The 20,578-nt window shown below is 41.8% G+C and overlaps 1 protein-coding gene across 1 annotated transcript in view; it reads right to left on the reverse strand.

Annotated features, from left to right (window-relative positions):
- The window catches only part of axdnd1 (axonemal dynein light chain domain containing 1), a 177,422-nt gene that overhangs the window by 92,322 nt on the left and 64,522 nt on the right, over nucleotides 1-20,578 (reverse strand). Inside the window, exons 12-14 of the mRNA XM_078219193.1 lie at nucleotides 19,266-19,386; nucleotides 17,963-18,064; nucleotides 9,771-9,937 (exon numbers count right to left, since the gene is read on the reverse strand). Coding sequence (XP_078075319.1) covers nucleotides 9,771-9,937; nucleotides 17,963-18,064; nucleotides 19,266-19,386 — 390 coding nt within the window. The remainder of the gene's footprint in view (nucleotides 1-9,770; nucleotides 9,938-17,962; nucleotides 18,065-19,265; nucleotides 19,387-20,578) is intronic.

Consider the following 20,578-nt stretch of genomic DNA (forward strand, 5'->3'; position numbering starts at 1 on the left):
TTTCGGAGCCTTAAGCTCCTTCTTCTGGTGAATGGGAATTCTGTTCACAAATAGGGCATATAAAGACACAAACTCAATTTACATGAATAATGGTTGGAATGCGAATACTTACAGCTAATCAAGTCTTAAAGGTAAAAACAATGTGAGTGGAGAGAGCATTAAGACAGGTTAAAGAGATGTGTATTGTCTCCAGACAGGACAGCCAGTGAGACTCTGCAGGTCCAGGCAAGCTGTGGGGATTACAGATAGTGTGACATGAACCCAATATCCCAGTTGAGGCCGTCCTCATGTGTGCGGAACTTGGCTATCAGTTTCTGCTCAGCGACTCTGCGCCGTCGTGTGTCGTTTTTGGCCGCCTTGGAGAACGCTTACCTGAATATCAGAGGCCGAATGCCCATGACCGCTGAAGTGCTCCCCAACAGGAACAGTCTTGCCTGGTGATTGTCAAGCTGTGTTCATTCATCCATTGTCGCAGCATCTGCATGATTTCCCCAATGTACCATGCCTCGGGACATCCTTTCCTGCAGCGTATCAGGTAGACAACGTTGGCCGAGTTACAAGAGTATGTACCGTGTACCTGATGGATGGTGTTCTCACATGAGTGTACGTACAAGTGCAAGAGTATGTACACGGTACATGCCTTACGAGCCTGGTTGAGTTCTTTGAAAATGTACATGCCTTACGAGCCTGGTTGAGTTCTTTGAAAATGTGACCAAGCACATTGACGAAGGAAGAGCGGTGGATGTGGTCTATATGGACTTCAGCAAAGCGTTCGATAAGGTCCCCCATGCAAGACTTCTTGAGAAAGTGAGAGGGCATGGGATCCAAGGGGCTGTTGCCTTGTGGATCCAGAACTGGCTTGCCTGCAGAAGGCAGAGAGTGGCTGTGGAGGGGTCTTTCTCTGCATGGAGGTCAGTGACCAGTGGAGTGCCCCAGGGATCTGTTCTGGGACCCTTGCTGTTTGTCATTTTCATAAATGACCTGGATGAGGAAGTGGAGGGATGGGTTGGTAAGTTTGCTGACGACACCAAGGTAGGTGGTGTTGTGGATAGTTTGGAGGGATGTCAGAAGTTGCAGCGAGACATAGATAGAATGCAAGACTGGGCGGAGAAGTGGCAGATGGACTTCAACCCGGATAAGTGTGTGGTGATCCATTTTGGCAGATCCAATGGGATGGAGCAGCAGTATAAAATGAAGGGTACCATTCTTAGCAGTGTAGAGGATCAGAAGGACCTTGGGGTCCGGGTCCATAGGACTCTTAAATCGGCCTCGCAGGTGGAGGATGCGGTCAAGAAGGCGTATGGCGTACTAGCCTTCATTAATCGAGGGATTGAGTTTAGGAGTCGGGAGATAATGCTGCAGCTTTATAGGACCCTGGTTAGACCCCACTTGGAGTACTGCGCGCAGTTCTGGTCACCTCATTACAGGAAAGATGTTGAAGCCATTGAAAGGGTGCAGAGGAGATTTACAAGGATGTTGCCTGGATTGGGGGGCATGCCTTATGAGGATAGGTTGAGGGAGCTTGGTCTCTTCTCCCTGGAGAGACGAAGGATGAGAGGTGACCTGATAGAGGTTTACAAGATGTTGAGGGGTCTGGATAGGGTGGACTCTCAGAGGCTATTTCCAAGGGCTGAAATGGTTGCTACGAGAGGACACAGGTTTAAGGTGCTGGGGGGTAGGTACAGGGGGGATGTCAGGGGTAAGTTTTTCACTCAGAGGGTGGTGGGTGAGTGGAATCGGCTGACGTCGGTGGTGGTGGAGGCAAACTCGTTGGGGTCTTTTAAGAGACTTCTGGATGAGTACATGGGATTTAATGGGATTGAGGGCTATAGATAGGCCTAGAGGTGGGGATGTGATCGGCGCAACTTGTGGGCCGAAGGGCCTGTTTGTGCTGTGACTTTCTATGTTCTATGTTTAACTCGGCCAACGTCGTCTACCTGACTTAACCTCCAAAAGAAATGTACAGTGGTCAGTCCTGCAATGATAACCAGCAGGAGGTTTCCTTGCCCATGTTTGACCTGTGTTATGTGACTACATGGGGTCTAAAATCAATGTTGAGGATTTTGCGTGCCATTGCTTGTTTCTGATGCCTAGGTCGATGCATTGAGTCAGTCCATCTCCATTCCTTTTAGACCCTGTAGTGGTTTGATACAACTGAGTAGCTTGCTAGGCCTTTCCAATGGGCTTTTAAGAATAAGCCACATTGCTATGGGTCAGGAGTCACATCTAAGACAGGTTTTGCTTTCCTAAAGGGCTTTAGATTGACAATAATTCTGCCGTCACCATTAGACTAGCTTTTAATTCCAGATTAATTAATTGAATTCAAATTCCAGCTGCAGCGCTTGGGATTTGCACTAATGTCCCAGAGTATTAGCCTGGGCCTCTGGATTACTAATCCAGTGACATTACCACTGTGCAACCAACTCTTCCCAGTGTCTTCTCTCCATCTTTGCTCACAGTTTGATGGGTGGCATATCAAACTTCAGAGGAGACTCATCCGTGTTTTCCAGAATGTGACCCGAAGTCTAATCTAGATCTATGATGCACGGTGTCTCCGTGCTAGTAGAGGATGCAGGTGAACACAATGACAAGTCGACATCAAATGCTTCCTCAGCATCCTCCTTTGAGGTGGTCTGAGGACCGGAGCTCATGTTAACTGTGCTGCTTTGTGTGCACCTGCTATTGGCTGTAAGAGATAAAAGATAGATTTGGTTCAAGAGCAGGTTCAAGATAACATTGGATGTCACTCACTGTGAGTGCCCAAAATATGATCAACTCAGGGGGCTCATCCGTTTTGGCTTGCTTGGAGAAGCCAATTTTATCTTCCTTACAGAATGATCTCTGTCCTCCCCTATCAACTTGGTGACATCCTCCTCAAACTTTGTTAGCTCAACAATGTTGGGCATCCATCCTCTGGTCTGAAATCTCTCCCTCCTGTTGTGGGCAGGCTCATCCTGCATGAAAATAAAGTATGTGAGAGGTTCTTCCAGGAGCAATTTCCCGCTCTGCCACCAAACAGGAAATGCACTGCTAATCTTGCAGCTATTTTAGATCCTGTATTGTGTAATGAGAAAGGACCTGATTGATAATCTTGTTATAAAAGAACAGTTAGGGAAGATAAACAACAATATGAATAAATTTGGCATTTAGTTTGAAAGCGTTGTAGTTCAATCTGAATCAAGAGTCCTAGAGGTTTACAGCATGGAAACAGGCCATTCGGCCCAACTTGTCCATGCAGCCCTTTTTTAATACCCCTAAACTAATCCCAATTGCCTGCATTTGACCCATATCTCTCTATACCCATCGTACCCATGTAACTATCTAAATGCTTTTAAAAGATAAAATTGTACCCGCCTCTACTACCTGTGGCAGCTTGTTCCAGACACTCACCACCCTGTGTGTGAAAAAATTGCCCCTCTGGACACTTTTGTATCTCTCCCTTCTCACCTTAAACCTATGACCTTTAGTTTTAGACTCCCCTACTTTTGGGAAAATATATTGACTATCTACCTTGTCTATGCCCCTCATTATTTTTATAGACCTCTATAAGGTCACCCCTCAGCCTCCTATGCTCCAGAGAAAAAAGTCCCAGTCTATTCAACTTCTCCTTATAACTCAATCCATCAAGTCCCGGTAGCATCCTAGTAAATCTTTTCTGCACTCTTTCTAGTTTAATAATATCCTTTCTATAATAGGGTGACCAGAATTGCACACAGTATTCCAGGTTTGGCCTTACCAATGTCTTGTACAACTTCAACAAGATGTCCCAACTTAGTCTTAACTCTAAACAAAGCAAACTACAAAAGTACAAGGGACATGCTGGCTGTGGTAGCTTGCGAAACAATATTAAAGTTTCAACAGTAGACAGAATGGCTTGCATTTAAAGAATTAATGTAAGATTTACAACAACATTCCTTTAAGGAATTAAAGACCAACAAGAAAAGTGATGCAACCACTGCAAACAAGAAAAGTCTAATGTTGCATTAGATAAAAGGTAGAGGCTTATAAACTTGCAAAGAAAAGTACAGAACACAACAATTGGGAACTTTTTAGAATTCGCCAAAGAAGGTCCAAGAAACTAAAAGAAAGTGAAAATAGAATGTGTGTGTAAACTGGCCAGAAACATTAAAAGACTGTAAGGTCTACCAACAATACATAAAAAGGAAATGATTAAGACAAATGTGGGGCCATTCCAGACAGTGCCATGGATTTGCCTGTACCAACAAGACCCAGAAATAACAAAGGAAATGATGGAATGTAATCTACCTATCAACAAGGGAGAATGTGCCAGCAGCCCACATTCAAAGGGGACGATGAGATGCATCCTTTCCCAGGGATGAGATTTGCAGACATCTAGATAAGATGTGAATGACATCAGGAAGCAGTTTACAGAGCTGACTGAGAGATCAGGGGAGGATAAAGATGCTAATTTTTGAGAGTCGGGAATATAGGAGAGACAGACAGCCCAAAATATGGTGAACTGAATTAAAGACAACTAGGGGTATAATTGTCAACTCTTGCAGAAGCAGAGAGGCTAGTTTGGCATCTCACTGGAAGGCCAGCTTAACATCTCACAGGAAAGCCATGGTAACATCTTATAGCAAGCCGGCTAACAGCAGAGGTCCTTTTTAGTCTTACAGCTAAGTTAATGCAGAAACTTTTGTAAAGGCAGTTTACGTATCTTCACTGAAACAGGCAAAGACACTTCCCAGACTGGTGTGATAACTATAAGCTGGATTTAACTTATAGGTTTGTTGAAGGTGGATGTTGTTTGGGGTACAGGGAAGCCTTACTCAGTTTAGGTATCAGGGATATAGTTTGGAACAAGGGGTAATTTCTAGATAAAACTGTGTGTATGTGTCACACTCCAGTGTTTATGTACCTTTTTAGAATTATAGTCATGTTCATGTGTATGTGCCTTTTCTTTCTATTTAATAAATAGTCTTTAGTAACTTGCACCCTACAACCCTACACAAATGGTTTCACATGACTCCTCGCACCATTTCAGAAACAATAATATCATAGAATCCCTACAGTGCAGAAGGAGGCAATCCGGCCCATCAAGTCTGCACCGAGTCTCTTACCCAGGCCCTCTCCCCCACTCTATCCCTGTAATGCCACAAACTTACCATGGCTAATCCGTCTAACCTACACATTCTTGGGACACTAAGGGCAATTTATCATGTCAAATCCACCCAACGTGCACATCTTTGGACTGAGGGAGGAAACCCATGCAGACACGGGGAGAATGTGCAAACTCCATGCAGACAGCTGCCCAAGACTGGAATTGAACCTGGGCCCCGAGTGTTGTGAGGCAGCAGTGATAACTGCTGTGCCACAGTGTCGCCCTCGACACTACCATGAACCCATCTCTCTAACAAAACGACAGATAAACTAAACAAATATTTTTGTCTGAGATGCGCATCAATTGGACACGAGGCTCAAAGCTTCGGTAAAAGAAGGCTTTTATTAACTAACAATGGAACTATCAGAACTTTAACACACTATCCCAGACTGAAGGGGTCCCGTCCGAGCAGGGGGTCTTATACCTCTCCCAAGAGGCGGAGCCCGACTGGGATGTGCCACAACAGTAGCAACCACAGGTGTATCAATCCCACCCTAGCCCAACAACAACATTAGTACAATCCCACAGTAACCTATATACATTCCTATAGTGCTGGCCAGCCCTGGCCCAGTACTATCCAGTGGGAACCAACGATGGTTCACCACAGTCTGTCTCACAAATACTAGAGAACCAAAGGACATGTGAGCATGAAAAACTGAAAGAAAACAAAATTTGTACTGTGCTTCAGTCTTCACAAAGGAAGACATGAATAATGCACCAAAAGTTCTGAGAGAAACAATTTTTAGTGAGGAGCTGAAGGAAATCAGTATTAGTAAAGAAGTGTTTTTGGGGAAATTGATGGGATTGAAGGTGAATAAATCTCCAGGGCCTGATAATCTTCATCCCTGAGCACTTAAGGAAGTGGCCCTAGAAATAGTAGATCCATTGGTGGTCATTTTCCAAAATTCTTTGGACTCGACTGGTTCCCAGAGATTAGAGGGTAGCTAATGTAAGCCTGCTAATCATAAAGAAAGGTGGAGAGAAAACAGAGAACTATAGACCAGTGAGCCTAACATCAGTACTGGGGAAATTGCTAGAGTCCATTCACAAGGATTTCATAGCTCAGCATTTGGAAAGCAGTGGTATAATCAGACAAAATTACATTGGGGAAATCATACTTGACGAATCTATTGGAATTCTTTGAGGATGTACCTAAAAGAGTTGAACAAGGAGAACCAATGGATGTGGTCTATTTAGGCTTGCAGAAGGTTTTCAACAAGATCTCACATAGCAGACTACTATGTAAAGTTAAAGCACATAGGATTGCAGGTAATGTCGTGAGATGGATAGAAAGCTAGTTAGCAGACAGGAAGCAAAGATTTGGCATAAATGGGTATTTTTCCGATTGGCAGGCAGTGACTAGTAGGGTACTGCAGGGATCTGTCCCAGCTGTTCACATTATATATTAATGATTTGGAAGGCAGAACTAAATGTATTATCTCCAAAGCCTCAGATGATACGAAGTTGGGTTTGAGGGCGAGCTATGAGAAGGATGCAGAGATGCTTCACCTTGATTTGGACAGGTTGAGTGATAGGCATATGCATGGCAGATACAGTACAATGTGGATAAATGTGAGGTTATGCACTTCGGTCGCAATAATAGGAAGGCATATTATTATTCGAATGGGTGTAAATTGAAAGAGGTGGATACTCAGCGAGACCTTAGTGTCCTCATGCATCAGTCACTGAAATTAAGTGCAGAGGTACAGCAGGCAGTAACGAAGGCAAATGGTATGTTAGCCTCCATATTGACAAGATTTGAGTATAGGATTAAGAGATGTTTGACTGAAATTGAATGGGGCATTGGTGAGGCCACACCTAGAGTATTGTGTGCAGTTTTATCTGAGGAAGTATGTCTTTGCTATATAGGGAGTACAGCAAAGGTTTATTGGGCTGATTCCTGGAAAGGCAAATGTGTCATATGAGGAAAGATTAAATTGGTTAGGATTATATTCATTGGAGTTTAGAAGAGTGAGACGGGATCTCAGAGACTTATAAAATTCTAACAGGATTAGACAAGGTAGATTCAGAAAAAATGTTCCTGATAGTAGGGGAATCCAGAACTAGGGGCCATAGTTTGAGGATAAGGGGTAAACCTTTTAGGACTGAAGTGAGGAGAAATTTCTTCACCCAGAGAGTGGTGAATATGTGGAATTCACTACCCCAGAAAATAGTTGAGACTAAAATCATAGAAATCATAGAAATCATAGAAACCCTACAGTGCAGAAGGAGGCCATTCGGCCCATCGAGTCTGCACCGACCACAATCCCACCCAGGCCCTGCCCCCACATATTTACCCGCTAATCCACGCATCTCAGGACTCTAAGGGGTAATTTTTAACCTGGCCAATCAACCTAACCCACACATCTTTGGACTGTGGGAGGAAACCGGAGCACCCGGAGGAAACCCGCGCAGACACGAGGAGAATGTGCAAACTCCACACAGACAGTGACCCGAGCCGGGAATCGAACCCGGGACCCTGGAGCTGTGAAGCAGCAGTGCTAACCACTGTGCTACCGTGCCGCCCCACGGTTGTATGTTGTATGATTTCAAGAAGAAATTAGATACAGATCTTAGGGCTAAATGGATCAAGGGATATGGAGAGAAGGTGGGATCAGGATACTGAATTTGATGATCAGACATGATCAAAATTAATGGCCTACTCCTGTTTCTATTTTCTATGGTTCTATGTTTCTAGATCTATATTTATAAAAAAATAGCATTGGAGGAATTAATGGAATGAAAGCTGATAAATCCCTTAGACCTGATGATCAACATTCTAAAGTGTTGAAAGAGGAGGTTGTAGAGGGAGTGGATGCATTGGTTGTCATTTTCCAAAATTCCATAGATATTAGAAAAATTCCTTCAGATTGAAATATGACAGATGTAACCCCAATATTTAAGAGAGGAGGAGAGTAAACAAAGGACTATATCCCTGTAAAGCTGGTATCAGTAGGAGGGAAAATACTAGAATCTAAAGGATGCGATAACTGAACATTTAGAAAATAATGGTGGGATTGAGCAGAGTCAATGTGCATTTATGAAAGAGAATTGTTTGTCAAAGCTGTTGGAGGTTTTTTTAAGGATGTAATTAGCAGAATAGATAAGAAGGAACCAGTGGACGTGGTATATTTGCATTTTCAAACGACTTTCGATAAGGTAAATTGAGAAGAGGATATAAGGTGGCTACGAAGGGACATATATGGGTTAAGACAGTGGGCCAAAAATCTGACAAATGGAGCATAACGTGGAAAAATGAGAAATTCTCCATTTTGGCAGGAAGAATAAAAAAGAAGCTTATTATCTAAATGGCGAGGGATTGCAGAACTCTTGAGTTTCCAAGGAATTTGGAATTCTAAGCGCATGATTCGCAGAAAGCAAGTTTACAGGAACAGCATGTAATTAGGGAAGCTAATAGAATGTTATACTTTAATTCCACATTCTGCCTAATTCTGGCAACCTTTTTCCAGTTGTCAATCAAGAATCTATCTAGTTCTGCCTTAAAAATAGTAAAAGACTCTGCTTCCACTGCCTTTTCATGAGAGAGTTCCAAAGACTCAAGAATCTCAGAGAAAATTAATCTCCTCATCTCTGTCTTAAATAAGCAACCCCTTATTTTCAAACAGTGACCCCAGTTCTAAATTCTCCCACAACATAAAACATCCTCTCCCTATCTGCTCTGAAACTCTTGCAATCTTAAGGGATCTTAACAATCAAGTCACATTTTCCTCTTCTAAACCCTAGTGAATACAAGTCTACTTTGTCCAACCTTTCCTCATAAGACAAACCCATCCATTCCTGGTCTTCATCCAGTAAACCTTCTCTGAACTGCTTTTAGTGTATTTTAACCTTCCTTAAATAAGCAGTCCAATATTTTACACAATACTCCAGATGTGGACTCACTAATGCTCAGCTGAAGCATAACCTCCCTACTTTTGTAATCAATTCCCCTCATAATAAACAATCACATTTTATTGATCTTCCTAATGATCTCTGCTCAGATTATTTTAGCTAGGCTGGGAAGTAAAGTTGCTTCAGTTGGCCAGAACATGCCAGGCACAAGACATTAGGAAAAACAATCATTCCATCTTTATGATACTGATTGCTGCTCTCCTGCTAATAAATGTGTACATGCAGATAGCAGACAAGATGAGGGGTAGTTTTGATGCAACCAATGCAAAATAAGTTATAAAACTAAACTCAAGGCCCACACATGAAGAATTGCTATTTGCATAGGATACCAATGTTTGGCTTAGAACAGTGAGTCAAAAAAGGAAACAATAAAAATGGCAGAAAATGAATAAGGGTACAGAATACAAATGATATTAAGCATGGCCTGGTATATCAATTTAAGTGACTACAACTGTGCAAAAACTAGCTGTCAACATGAAGTAGCAGTGACTAAGTTTCAAAAGTTATTAATAGCTGCAAAATGCTATGGAAAGTGAAATATTCTACATGAATATTTTATTGACTATCGCAAGTTCTGTCCTATCTGACCTACATTGTAGTGTGTTGGAGCCCAAGAATGGGAAATACTGAGGGAGAAAGTATGAATTTAAATCAGTAGAAATTTGGAAAGGTTTTTTTGTTGACTCAGTACCCCCACCATTTTCAATGCATCCCATTGGTTTATAATACTTACCCAATTTTTTGAGACAAATATTTATGCCATTTCTTGAAGTCCTTTAGAATCCCTTCCAGTTTTGCCTGACTTGAGTTCTCTACATTTTCTAGATTTTTCACAAATGTTGTCATCTGTTTTCTCCACTGCTCAGTAATTTCCTGTAGTTTGGTCTGGTCTTCTGCATCCTAACAATATGGAGTTGAACAGCAAATAAGTTGAAGTTATTTATTAACAGAATCAGATATTGGTAGGTTTTAAAGAAATGATACTTTGCAAGACTATATTTTACTCATAGCATAACAAGCAACTCAATAAAAAATCAAAAGACAATAGACGATGGGGGATGGGAACAGGAGCCCCTTCAGAATACTGAAAGGGATGGGGAAGATGTTCATGTACACCAATGAAGCTCACTGCTTGTGAGATGAGCACACAATGGGCTAAAACAACTTTCAGTTCTGTTAAACAGGGCAGCTTTGTAAAAGGGGAAGTTTAAAAAGTGGGAAAGTCACTCATCTGTGTCTTCAGGGTTTGGAAAATGTTGGTCACTGCTTATAGTGATAAAGTAATTAAAGCACTTGGGTGGAGCACATAAACATTGAGAGAGATTGATGAAAATGGGTGTGTCTTGTTGGCTCATGCTTTGGCTTTGTCGACATCACAGACTAAAATCTGTATTTTGCCACCATGTGGTTCGTGCCAGCTGATGCAAACATGACCTGCTGATATGGTAGTCATGATCGTGAAAAGGTTCCAAGTGATGGAGCTATTTCCTTTGGCAGCTCTTTCCATTGTGGGATTGTTGGGAATGTCTTTATGCAAGTCAAAAAGAGTAAAGGTCCCAACACAGTCCCCAGGGGCACTCCAAGAGGACACTCTGAGTTTACATTGTGTGTCTTTTAACATAATTTAGTGTTACCATGCATGGAAAATTAAAATTAAAATGTAAGATTGGCAGGTGTTTAGAGAAAACCACTTTGTTATAGATAAGTAGGAACTGTATTGCTTGGTGCCGGAGTTCTGTCAGGAAATTTAAATGATGTGGAGATGCCGGCGTTGGACTGGGGTAAACACAGTAAGAAGTTTAACAACACCAGGTTAAAGTCCAACAGGTTTATTTGGTAGCAAAAGCCACACAAGCTTTCGGAGCCTTAAGCACCTTCCTCAGGTGAGTGGGAATTCTGTTCACAAACAGGGCATATAAAGACACAAACTCAATTTACATGAATAATGGTTGGAATGCGAATACTTACAACTAATCAAGTCTTTAAGATACAAACAATGTGAGTGGAGAGAGCATCAAGACAGGCTAAAGAGATGTGTATTGTCTCCAACTGGAGGGTCAGAGAATATTCCAGATGAAGTCCAGTTTTTTTTAAATAAATGGACCAAAACTAAAGGGGGAGTCTTATGAAGTAGGCAGGAAACAAGAATGGAGAGAAACACCAAAGTCCTTAGTGCAATGTGTCGAAGAGGAAAGCGGTTAGTGTTTGGAAATGACTAGAGATAGGAGACTAAGCTAAGGCCAGAAATAATGAGGTTGCAGAACTTGGAGTGCTCTTTGAAGTGGTTTGCAAAAGAGGAAGTCAAACCACAGGCTGTCAATCAGGATTAGAGTCTGTCTACATTGGTGTCAGGATGAATGGGGTGCTTGAGGTGCAGTCAACTGGCTTTTGGGAAATCAAAATAAACTCCAGAGGCTGGAAGATGAGAGAAATCCATTGATGTGACAGCTGAATCTTTTACAAGGCACTGACCTTGAACATGTTACAGATCAAAGGCTTCAAGTGCAATGGAGAGAGTTTCAATGATTTCTGCTTGTTGGGAAGCCTCAGCAACTTCAAATCAAAGCTGTGTGCATAGATAAGGGCTGACTGCACAGCTGGGCAGTCTGGAACCCCCTTCCATGAAATTGACATCTCCTCTCTGTCAGAGGGCTTCAAAAGGTTTGATCTCATCTGCACTTCTGACAGGGAGAAAGGAAAATATCTGTTACAGAATGGATAGCCGGAATGATTTAAAATCCTGCTACCCTCAGGACCCTTAAGGGATTCTTCCTCTGCAGCCTGGCATCAGCAGAGGAGCAAATGGCAACTGAACCTCCATCCTGGACATTCAATATCTCCAGCCAGTCCAATCTCATTTGTTTTCAACCAGTCTCGGCCAATGAGACAAGATCTGTGACCCTCAGTCATTAAAGCTGGTGACTGTGCCATCTGGTTCCTATAGGATATTGTTACTGCAACTGACCCTAGTGTCTTCAGCACCTTATACATATAAGTTGATAAAATGGCTTCTGGACCTTTCCCGAAAGATATCTGAAAGTTTGTTCACTTATAACTGTGGCCATGGCTCCTGTATCATTCTCCATCTTTAGAGAATTGCTGTTAACCAACAGGGCTATCTCGAAAGGTGACACCTTGTTGAGTTGGACCTGGTTTAGAGTATATAAGTTCTGGATCACTTGTTGGGTTCCTCAGCCAGTTGGTTTAACAGTGTTGCCTTAACTGTCATTTTTTTGTGTATTCTGTCCTGTCTGCTTTACTCTGCACCAAGCCTGCAAATGACCCTTCTTCTTGCAGCAAAAACATGTATAATTTTCGCACCAGCACATTTTCTGGGAGTGCTCTCCCCAACACCAAATTCACAGTGTTCTGCTGAACATCACAGTCTGGCCACGAACCCAGAGAACTTCTGGTTCCCTCACAGCCAAATGAAACTTATACCTCAACATGATGATTGAAGGTCAGGGTTAAAATGCTCTTCGACCAGTCCTATTATTTGATCAAAAGATCTTGGGTGGAATTTTACAACCTTTTGGCACCCGTTTTGTGCGGGAAAATGTTGTAAACTCGGGCATAAAGCGGCTAGCGGGAATGGCGCCCATTTTCACACCTGTCATGATTTTACAACACCCGGATTTCCGGTGTAGGCAGCCTCTCGCCGGAAATGGGCGAGAGATTAATTAAATTTAAATTTATTAAAATAGTGTTTTGCATATGTTTAGTGAGCTCGGTGCTCAATCGTCCAGGCTCGCTTGCCTTTATGGCCTCACCAGGAAAGGTGTTCTCCAGTAAGGAAAACATTTGCTCCTCATGAACAGGGAACAGTCGCGTTGGCCTTGCCGGTGGAACCGGAGATCATTGAGGCCTCCTGGGGAGACCGAGTTCAAGGTAGGGGTGCCCCTTGGGCAGTGCCAGACTGGCAGTGACACCCTGGCACTTTGGCACTGCCTGCCAGGTAGTGCCAGGGGCGGGGCCAATGGGGGATAGGGAGATCTACTGCCATTCCACCTACAATTGGTGGGGAAGGGAGGCCTGTGATCTGTCTGGGTGACAGGGGGGCTGCATCACGGGCCGCGGGCTCCCGCGATTGCAGGTGTGGGGGGAGTTAGTTGAGGCTGGCTGCAGTAGCAGGGGTTTGACAGCTCTCTCTCTCTCTGTCTGTCAGACCCCTGCTACTGCTAATGCACATGGGCAGCATCAGAGGTCTGCACATGTGTAATACCTCCCTCTACAGGCTGTCTGGCGACTTTTGCCCCACCCACAGCCTCTCTGGCTAGAAACTGACTACCCATCTTTTCAGAAACAGAGTGCATAAAATTGACTTGAAAACCCTCCCGAAAAACAGATCTGAAACTGTCCCATTTTCAGACTAGCTGAACACTAGCGGTGGGCAGCACGGTAGCACAGTGGTTAACACTGCTGCTTCACAGCGCCAGGGACCCAGGTTCGATTCCCGGCTTGGGTCACTGTCTGTGTGGAGTTTGCACGTTCTCTCCGTGTCTGCATGGGTTTCCTCCGGGTGCTCTGGTTTCCTCCCACATTCTGAAAGACGTGCTGGTTAGGTGCATTGACCCGAACAGGCACCTGATTGTGGAATTTCACAGTAACTTCATTGCAGTGTCTTACTTGTGACTAATAAATAAACTTTATTTTACTTTTTACTCAGAAAAAACCTCGTAAAAATGCACCTTTTGTGTCTGGAGCTTCAGGTGATATTATCTTTTGTTTGTTTATTTGTCTGTTTTGTTTATTTATTAGTGTCACAAGTAGGCTTACATTAATACTGCAATGAGATTACTGTAAAAATCCCCTAGTCGCCACACTCCGGCACCTGTTCAGGTACACTGAGGGAGGATTTTAGCATGGCCAATGCACCTAACCAGCACATCTTTTGGACTGGGGAGGAAACCGGAGCACCCGGAGGAAACTCACGCAGACATCAGGAGAACGGTGTGCGGCAGCAGTACTAACCGTTGTGCCACCGTGCGCCCCTTCACTTCCTCAACAGGCTGAAAATTAGTGAGTCACAGACTTTTAGTAGCATCACCTTTTGTTTTTCCTCCATGGTAATTTCATTAGCCATGAAGAAATAACACATCCTTTTGATATACTGCTCCCAGCTCTCAACTTCTGAGTCAAATGACTCTAACTTCCCAATTAAAGGCATCTTAAAAAGGATATCTGTATCTGTTTCTTCTTAGCTTCGACGATCACCTTTCAACCCCTCTAACTGAGCACTGCAATCCCCCAACAACTGATGAAGTCTTTCCTCATCACCACTGTAATAACCGAAAGCCACTTGATGTGGCGCCAACAACAAAAGGTTTATTAAACTAATATAGCTGAATACAAGGTAAGGGTCCAAACAGAAGACATGCACAGGTCTACTCTCTTCTCCTCCCTGGATCCAACTGGAGTACCTCCCCATCCCTGGACATGCGCTCTCACTCTTGATTGGCGCAGCTTCTTGCTTGGCTGCTCCATAGGTTAGTCATGATGTGGAGATGCCGGCATTGGACTGGGGTAAACACAGTAAGAGTTTTAACAACGCCAGGTTAAAGTCCAACAGGTTTATTTGGTAGCAAATGCAATAAACCTGTTGGACTTTAACCTGGTGTTGTTAAAACTCTTACTGTGCTCTATAGGGTCCAGCCCAATCATGATCGCCCCTTAAAGGAGTCACGATACCACAGTAGGTAATGAAGGAAATAGAACAACAGAGCAGTCCAACAGAAGCAAAGATGTATTTAGTGGTGCACTGACCATTCCATGTAGTTTTTCTTATACGCATGTGTAATATTCCAATCAACCTATATCAAGTCCGAAGGGTGCAAAATGGAATAGATATCAAAGTTAACCCAAATCAATTCAAAGTAATGAAGGAGGAAAACTCTGTGCTGCCTTCTGATTATAATCATTGTGCAATGTAGCCCCACATTGTACACACTGTTAATTAGATTCACGCCTCAGCAGCAAGTCAAGATTTGCGCAAGAATAGCAACACTTAAAGTCACATCTTAAAAGGTATGGTGCTTTCTGGTGTAGCAGGGTCTGGAACTGGTTAAAGCTTTGAAGACCAGGAAGAACCTACAAAAATGGCATAACAAACCTGAAAATATACGCTAAGGCATGTAAGGAAAATTTCATGTGATGGCGGTATAGTGGCAATTTAACTAGACTAGTAATTCAGGGACCCAGCATAATAGAACTTCTACAGTACAAAAATAAGCTATTCAACCCATTGAGTCTGCAAACTGCAGAAAGAGCATCTTACATAGCCCCAGCCCCCTACCCTATCCCTGTAACCGTGTGCATTTACCATGGCTAATCCACCTAACCCACGTATCTTTGGACACTAAGGGGCACTTTAGCATGGCCAATCCACCTAACTTGCACATCTCTGCTCTGGAGATACAGGTTCAAATCCCATCAAAGCAGCTAGTGAAATTTAAATTACATTAGTGAATAAATCTAAAATTAAAAGACAATCCCAGTAATGGTGACCATGAAACCACTGTTGACTGTTGTAAAAAGGAAATCTACTGTCCTTATCTGGTCTGGATCAGATGTGACTCCAGACCCATGACAATGTTGCTGACTCTCAACTGTCATCTGAAATGGCCAAAGAAGCCACTCAGTTGTACTACACCACTATAGAAATGTTGAAAGTAAATAAAATCTGAATAAAATCCCAACCTAGACACCAGAAACAAAGACATATCCTACTGATTTGATCCTGCAAAGTCCTCCTTACGAGCATCTGGGGGGGGCTTGCGCTAAAATTCAGAGAGGTGTCCTACAGACTACTGAAACAACAGCTTGACATAGACATAATCATTGAATCATACACAACAGCCAATATCCCATACCCCTGGGTATGTCCTATTGCACCGGCAGAACAATCCATGAGAGGTGCCACCACAATAGGAGGAGTGGGAATCCTCAACATTTACTCCAGATTTCATGAAGTCACAAAGCATCAGGTTAAACATGGGTAAAGAAGCTTCCTGCTGATTAGCTATCCCCCCCTCCCCTCATCTGATGAATCCGTACTCCTCCATGTTGAGCACCACGTAAGAAATACTGAGGGTGGAATAGAATGTAGTCTAGGTGAGGACTTCAATGCCCATCACCATGAATTGTTCAACAGCACCGCTACTAAGTGAGCGAGCCACGTTCTCAGGAACATATTTGCCAGACTGGTTCAGTGACAGGGAATGAGAAGAGAGAAAAACTGTCCCTCATTGAGGAATTTGTCCTCAATGTAATTGCTACGAGTGACCACTCCACAGTACTGAATTTAAAGTCCCATCTTCATTCTGAGAATATCGCCAATCATATTATGCAGCACAACCACCGTGCTAAATGGGATAAATGCAGAACACATCTTGCAGCTTGTAACTGAACATCAATGAGGAACTATGGACCATCAGCAGCAGCAGGATTGCACTAAACCACAATCTGTATCCTCATGTCTTTGCATATCCCTTAATTTACTATTACCATCAAGTCAGGGGTCAATCCTAGTTCAATGAGAGGAGCATATAAGCAGCAGCGCCAGACGTACCTAAATATGAGGTGCCAGATCTAAGCTCTGAAACCCTGCCACATCCAGTCATTAATGGTGAACAATTAAACAACTAACAGGAGGAGGGGGTCTCCAGAAATATCCCCATCATTAACGAAGGGGGAGCCCATTACATCAGTATTAAAAACAAGGCTGAAGAATTTGCAACCATCACTCAGATATGCCATGTGTATGATCCATCCAAAACACAATGTCCAACATTAGATGCGATTCTGTAATTATACAACATATGCTCAATAATCCTCAGTGTGCCAACAATTACACTGGCAAGCAATTTAAGATCATCAATCAGGCTCATGGTGTGGTGCATTTGGATGTGCTGTAAGCTATATATATAGGGCCCTGTTCTTTGCAGACAGAAAGAATACTTACACGTATTGCACCTGTCTAAGCAAATGAAATATGTGATAACCATTCGCTGGTTCATTCCTCAGGGCAATGCCTTGACTGATGTCAAGCTCCCTGGTTTAAATTTTCAAACAATGTTTAGCAGTTAATTGTCAGTAATCATTAACTGGTGCATTAGTCATGGCAACATCTCTACCAGAATCCACCAGCCAACAAATCAGCACTCTTTTTGCATACAGTAAAAAGTTGTTTTCCTTGACATTGGTATTCTTGCAATTGTCCAGACAAGTGCAAGACGAAAAGCTTCGACAAAATGTCTTTTTTGCAGCAATTCCACAACATGTTCTAAGTATTTCATGAGAAGTTTCAACCATGCCATATAAAGATACATATATTGCAATTGAAGTTCAAACTTCATTTAAAACTTAAAAGATTCAAGGTCAAGATTGAAATATTTTATGACAAACTCAAGTTAGTACATGGAATATTCCAAGTTTGTATAACACATTTTCAAATATTTTCAATGTTGCAACATAAGCACGATTCTTGCAAGCAGCACTAGAAAAAGATATTCAATCCATAAAAGACCTGTTGTACTGTAGCAATGTGATCAAAATCTACATATACTTGGTACACATATTTGTGAACAGCAGACACTGATTTATAAAGCAGATGCTGTGGAGCACTAATGAATATCAGTAAAATGTAGAATGAACAGCATATATTACATCCATTTAAGCTTATACTTAGTGCCTAAAGGATTTGTTATTCTATGCCTGATCTTTAAAAGAAAATATTCACAATTTTTGCTTCCATCCTCAAGAGTGATATGATAGTTGAAGAAAATTCTGGCACCGGTTATTAATTTTGGTACAATCTAGACGGAATTTAATGCGATTTCTAAACAACCTTTCACAAATAAATGCAGGTCATTAATTTGTGGATCAATTGATTCATGTATAAATTAGGTTATTAAATGAAAGAATTACCTTTGTACCAAGCACTACAGCAAAGTGTTGTGCAATTTTAACCCAGAGTTTCTCACTGACTTGAAGATCATGAACTAGTTTGAGACCTTGTTCCTCAATCACCTGCAAAGAGAACAATAAATAAAGATTTCTTATGAAAGATTCAGGATTTCACCAATTTGCAACATTCCAATTACAAAACTGATATATGGCCCAATTATCTAAAATGGAGATATTTGTTTTGCATATTAGCAACTAAGAGGTTAACACACTTTTACAGTCTGATTAAGTACAGGGAGTACATTTGCATGTTAATACATTATTTGGTCCCATAACAAATACACTGTTCATCCAGCAAACAGACACTTCCCAGATTTCATGTTACCCAGTAGTAAACTTCTACGTTTTGCTTTGATTCTAATATTTGTTATATAGAACAAAATAAAATATCTAAGTAAAATTAAAATATGTCTAGGAACATATTTTAACTATTTTGCTCTCTTTTGCTTCATTTACTTGCATTAGAAAAACTATAGTGGCAGAAGAGGAATCCAAGTTCCATGTGATCTCTGAGATAACAGCTTCGAATTATATCTTGCCATTGGGATATGGATTTGAATAAAAGGCTATTGTGACATTAAGGGGGTGAAATTATTTTTTAGTGGTAAACAAAATGGATAACACCAAATCAGCAGCCTCAGTGTTCCTAATTTCCTTTCCACTGAATTTGAATGAGGGAAAAATATGTTTTCTGGCCAATACACAAAAACAACAAAGGAATGAACATTAAATTTTCCCATCCCACTACTGCCACTGCGAATATTTACAAAAAGGTAGGGAGAATATTACAATTATTTAAGTGAGCTGAGCACACCAAATTTGGCTTACCAGCAGAGGAGCACTGCAATCTTGCAGTCATTTTTCCTGAGGTCAACAGACCATGCAAAGGTCTGTTGACCTCAGACGGGATTTTCCAGTCTTGGAGCGCAGTTGGAAAATCCCATCCAATGTGTCAATCTTACAAATGCCAAAGCAGCAGAGATGAAAAAGGGAATGGAATTGTGCTGTGTTCGAGTCACTTGACTCATCGAGGAACCACATAACTTGTTTGGACAATGGTTCGTTATTTGGAGTATGCAAGGATATACACCATCAAATTGGACAGACTGCTAGTGCAGTTGATCAAGATGTACAAATAGGTATGTTTGGTCATAGGATGGACGGCAAGGTTTGGGGGGTACTGGGAGGGAGCATAAGCATAACGTAGAAAGTGATTCAGTTATGACATGTAAAGTATAGCGTGCAAACATGCAGTGTGATTTACCTTCAATGCAAGGCTATAGGCTGCTTCATTCCACCAGTCTTTCTCCTGGGTTAATGCATTCACTTGGGAAATCAATCTTTTTCTCTGCAGTTCATACAACTGGTGATATTCACCCAGCATACTATGGGTATAAAAACAAATGAAATAATTTATTTTCCTCGCCTGTAATCATACAAGATTTTGTTTGCGAGTTGAAACTGCCTAACAGAGTAACAGCATATGTGGTAAGTTTAATAATTCTTGGGGCCACTAAGAAATTATGGATGAAGGTTTATTTGAGGAAAGGGCAAACTGCAGAACACAGCTGTTCAAAAGTCTATAGCTTCCTTATGACTTCTATTGCCTAATACTTCAGAATTGAGAGAATGATAAGGAAATTATGAAAATAGGAACCGGCAAATAAAGAAAACAACAGTTTTGTCAGCTCAACCAGTCACGATATCTGCAAAGGCTGACATACCTATGACTTCACAATTAAAGGGGCATAATGGGATTTTTAAGACTGCAAAAGTAACATAATTTTATTATTACAAAGTTGAAATAATTAAGAATATTCAAAAAGTATGACAGACCACCAGGTTTATTAGTGCACCCTCCCATCAGTTAAAGCCTATTCACTGCAACACTTGAAAAAAATCACAACTTGGAAAATGTAGAAATATTGAACACAAAAACAAAAGCAAAATATTTTGGATACGAGCATAGGATTCAGGAGCGGAAGTCAGCCATTTGATAGGATCGTGACTGATCTGATTGCAGCCTCAACTCTACTTTCTTCTCCACCCTATAACTTTTGATTCCCTTGTCAATCAAAAAGCTATCCAACTCAGGCTTAAAAATATTCAATGATTCTCCCTCCACCATGCTCTGGGAAGAGAATTCCACACACTAATGACCCTTTGAGGAAAATAATTTCTCCTCATCTCCATCTTAAGGGAGATCCCTTATGTTTAAACTTGTGCCCCCTAGTTCTAGCCTCTCACATGAGGGAAATATCCTCGAAGCATCCATCCTGTCCAGTCCCCTCAGGATCTTATATGTTTCAATAAGATCACCTCCCATTCTTCTAAACTCCAGTAGATGCAGGCCCAACTTGTCCTCATAAGATAACTCCTTCATCCCAAGAAATAGCCAAATGAAGGAAACTAAAACGGTACACAATAGATCCAGGTCTGATTGCAACCTACATACTAGCTTTTTGTAATTCATGTACCAGGGCACCTGGATCCCTCTGTAATGCAGAGTTCTACAATCTCACTCAATTTAATATACTACTCTTTCTGCCAAAGAGAACAAATTCACATTTTTTCACA

This window comes from Mustelus asterias, chromosome 8 (assembly GCF_964213995.1).
Source record: "Mustelus asterias chromosome 8, sMusAst1.hap1.1, whole genome shotgun sequence".
In the NCBI taxonomy this organism is placed as follows: domain Eukaryota; kingdom Metazoa; phylum Chordata; class Chondrichthyes; order Carcharhiniformes; family Triakidae; genus Mustelus; species Mustelus asterias.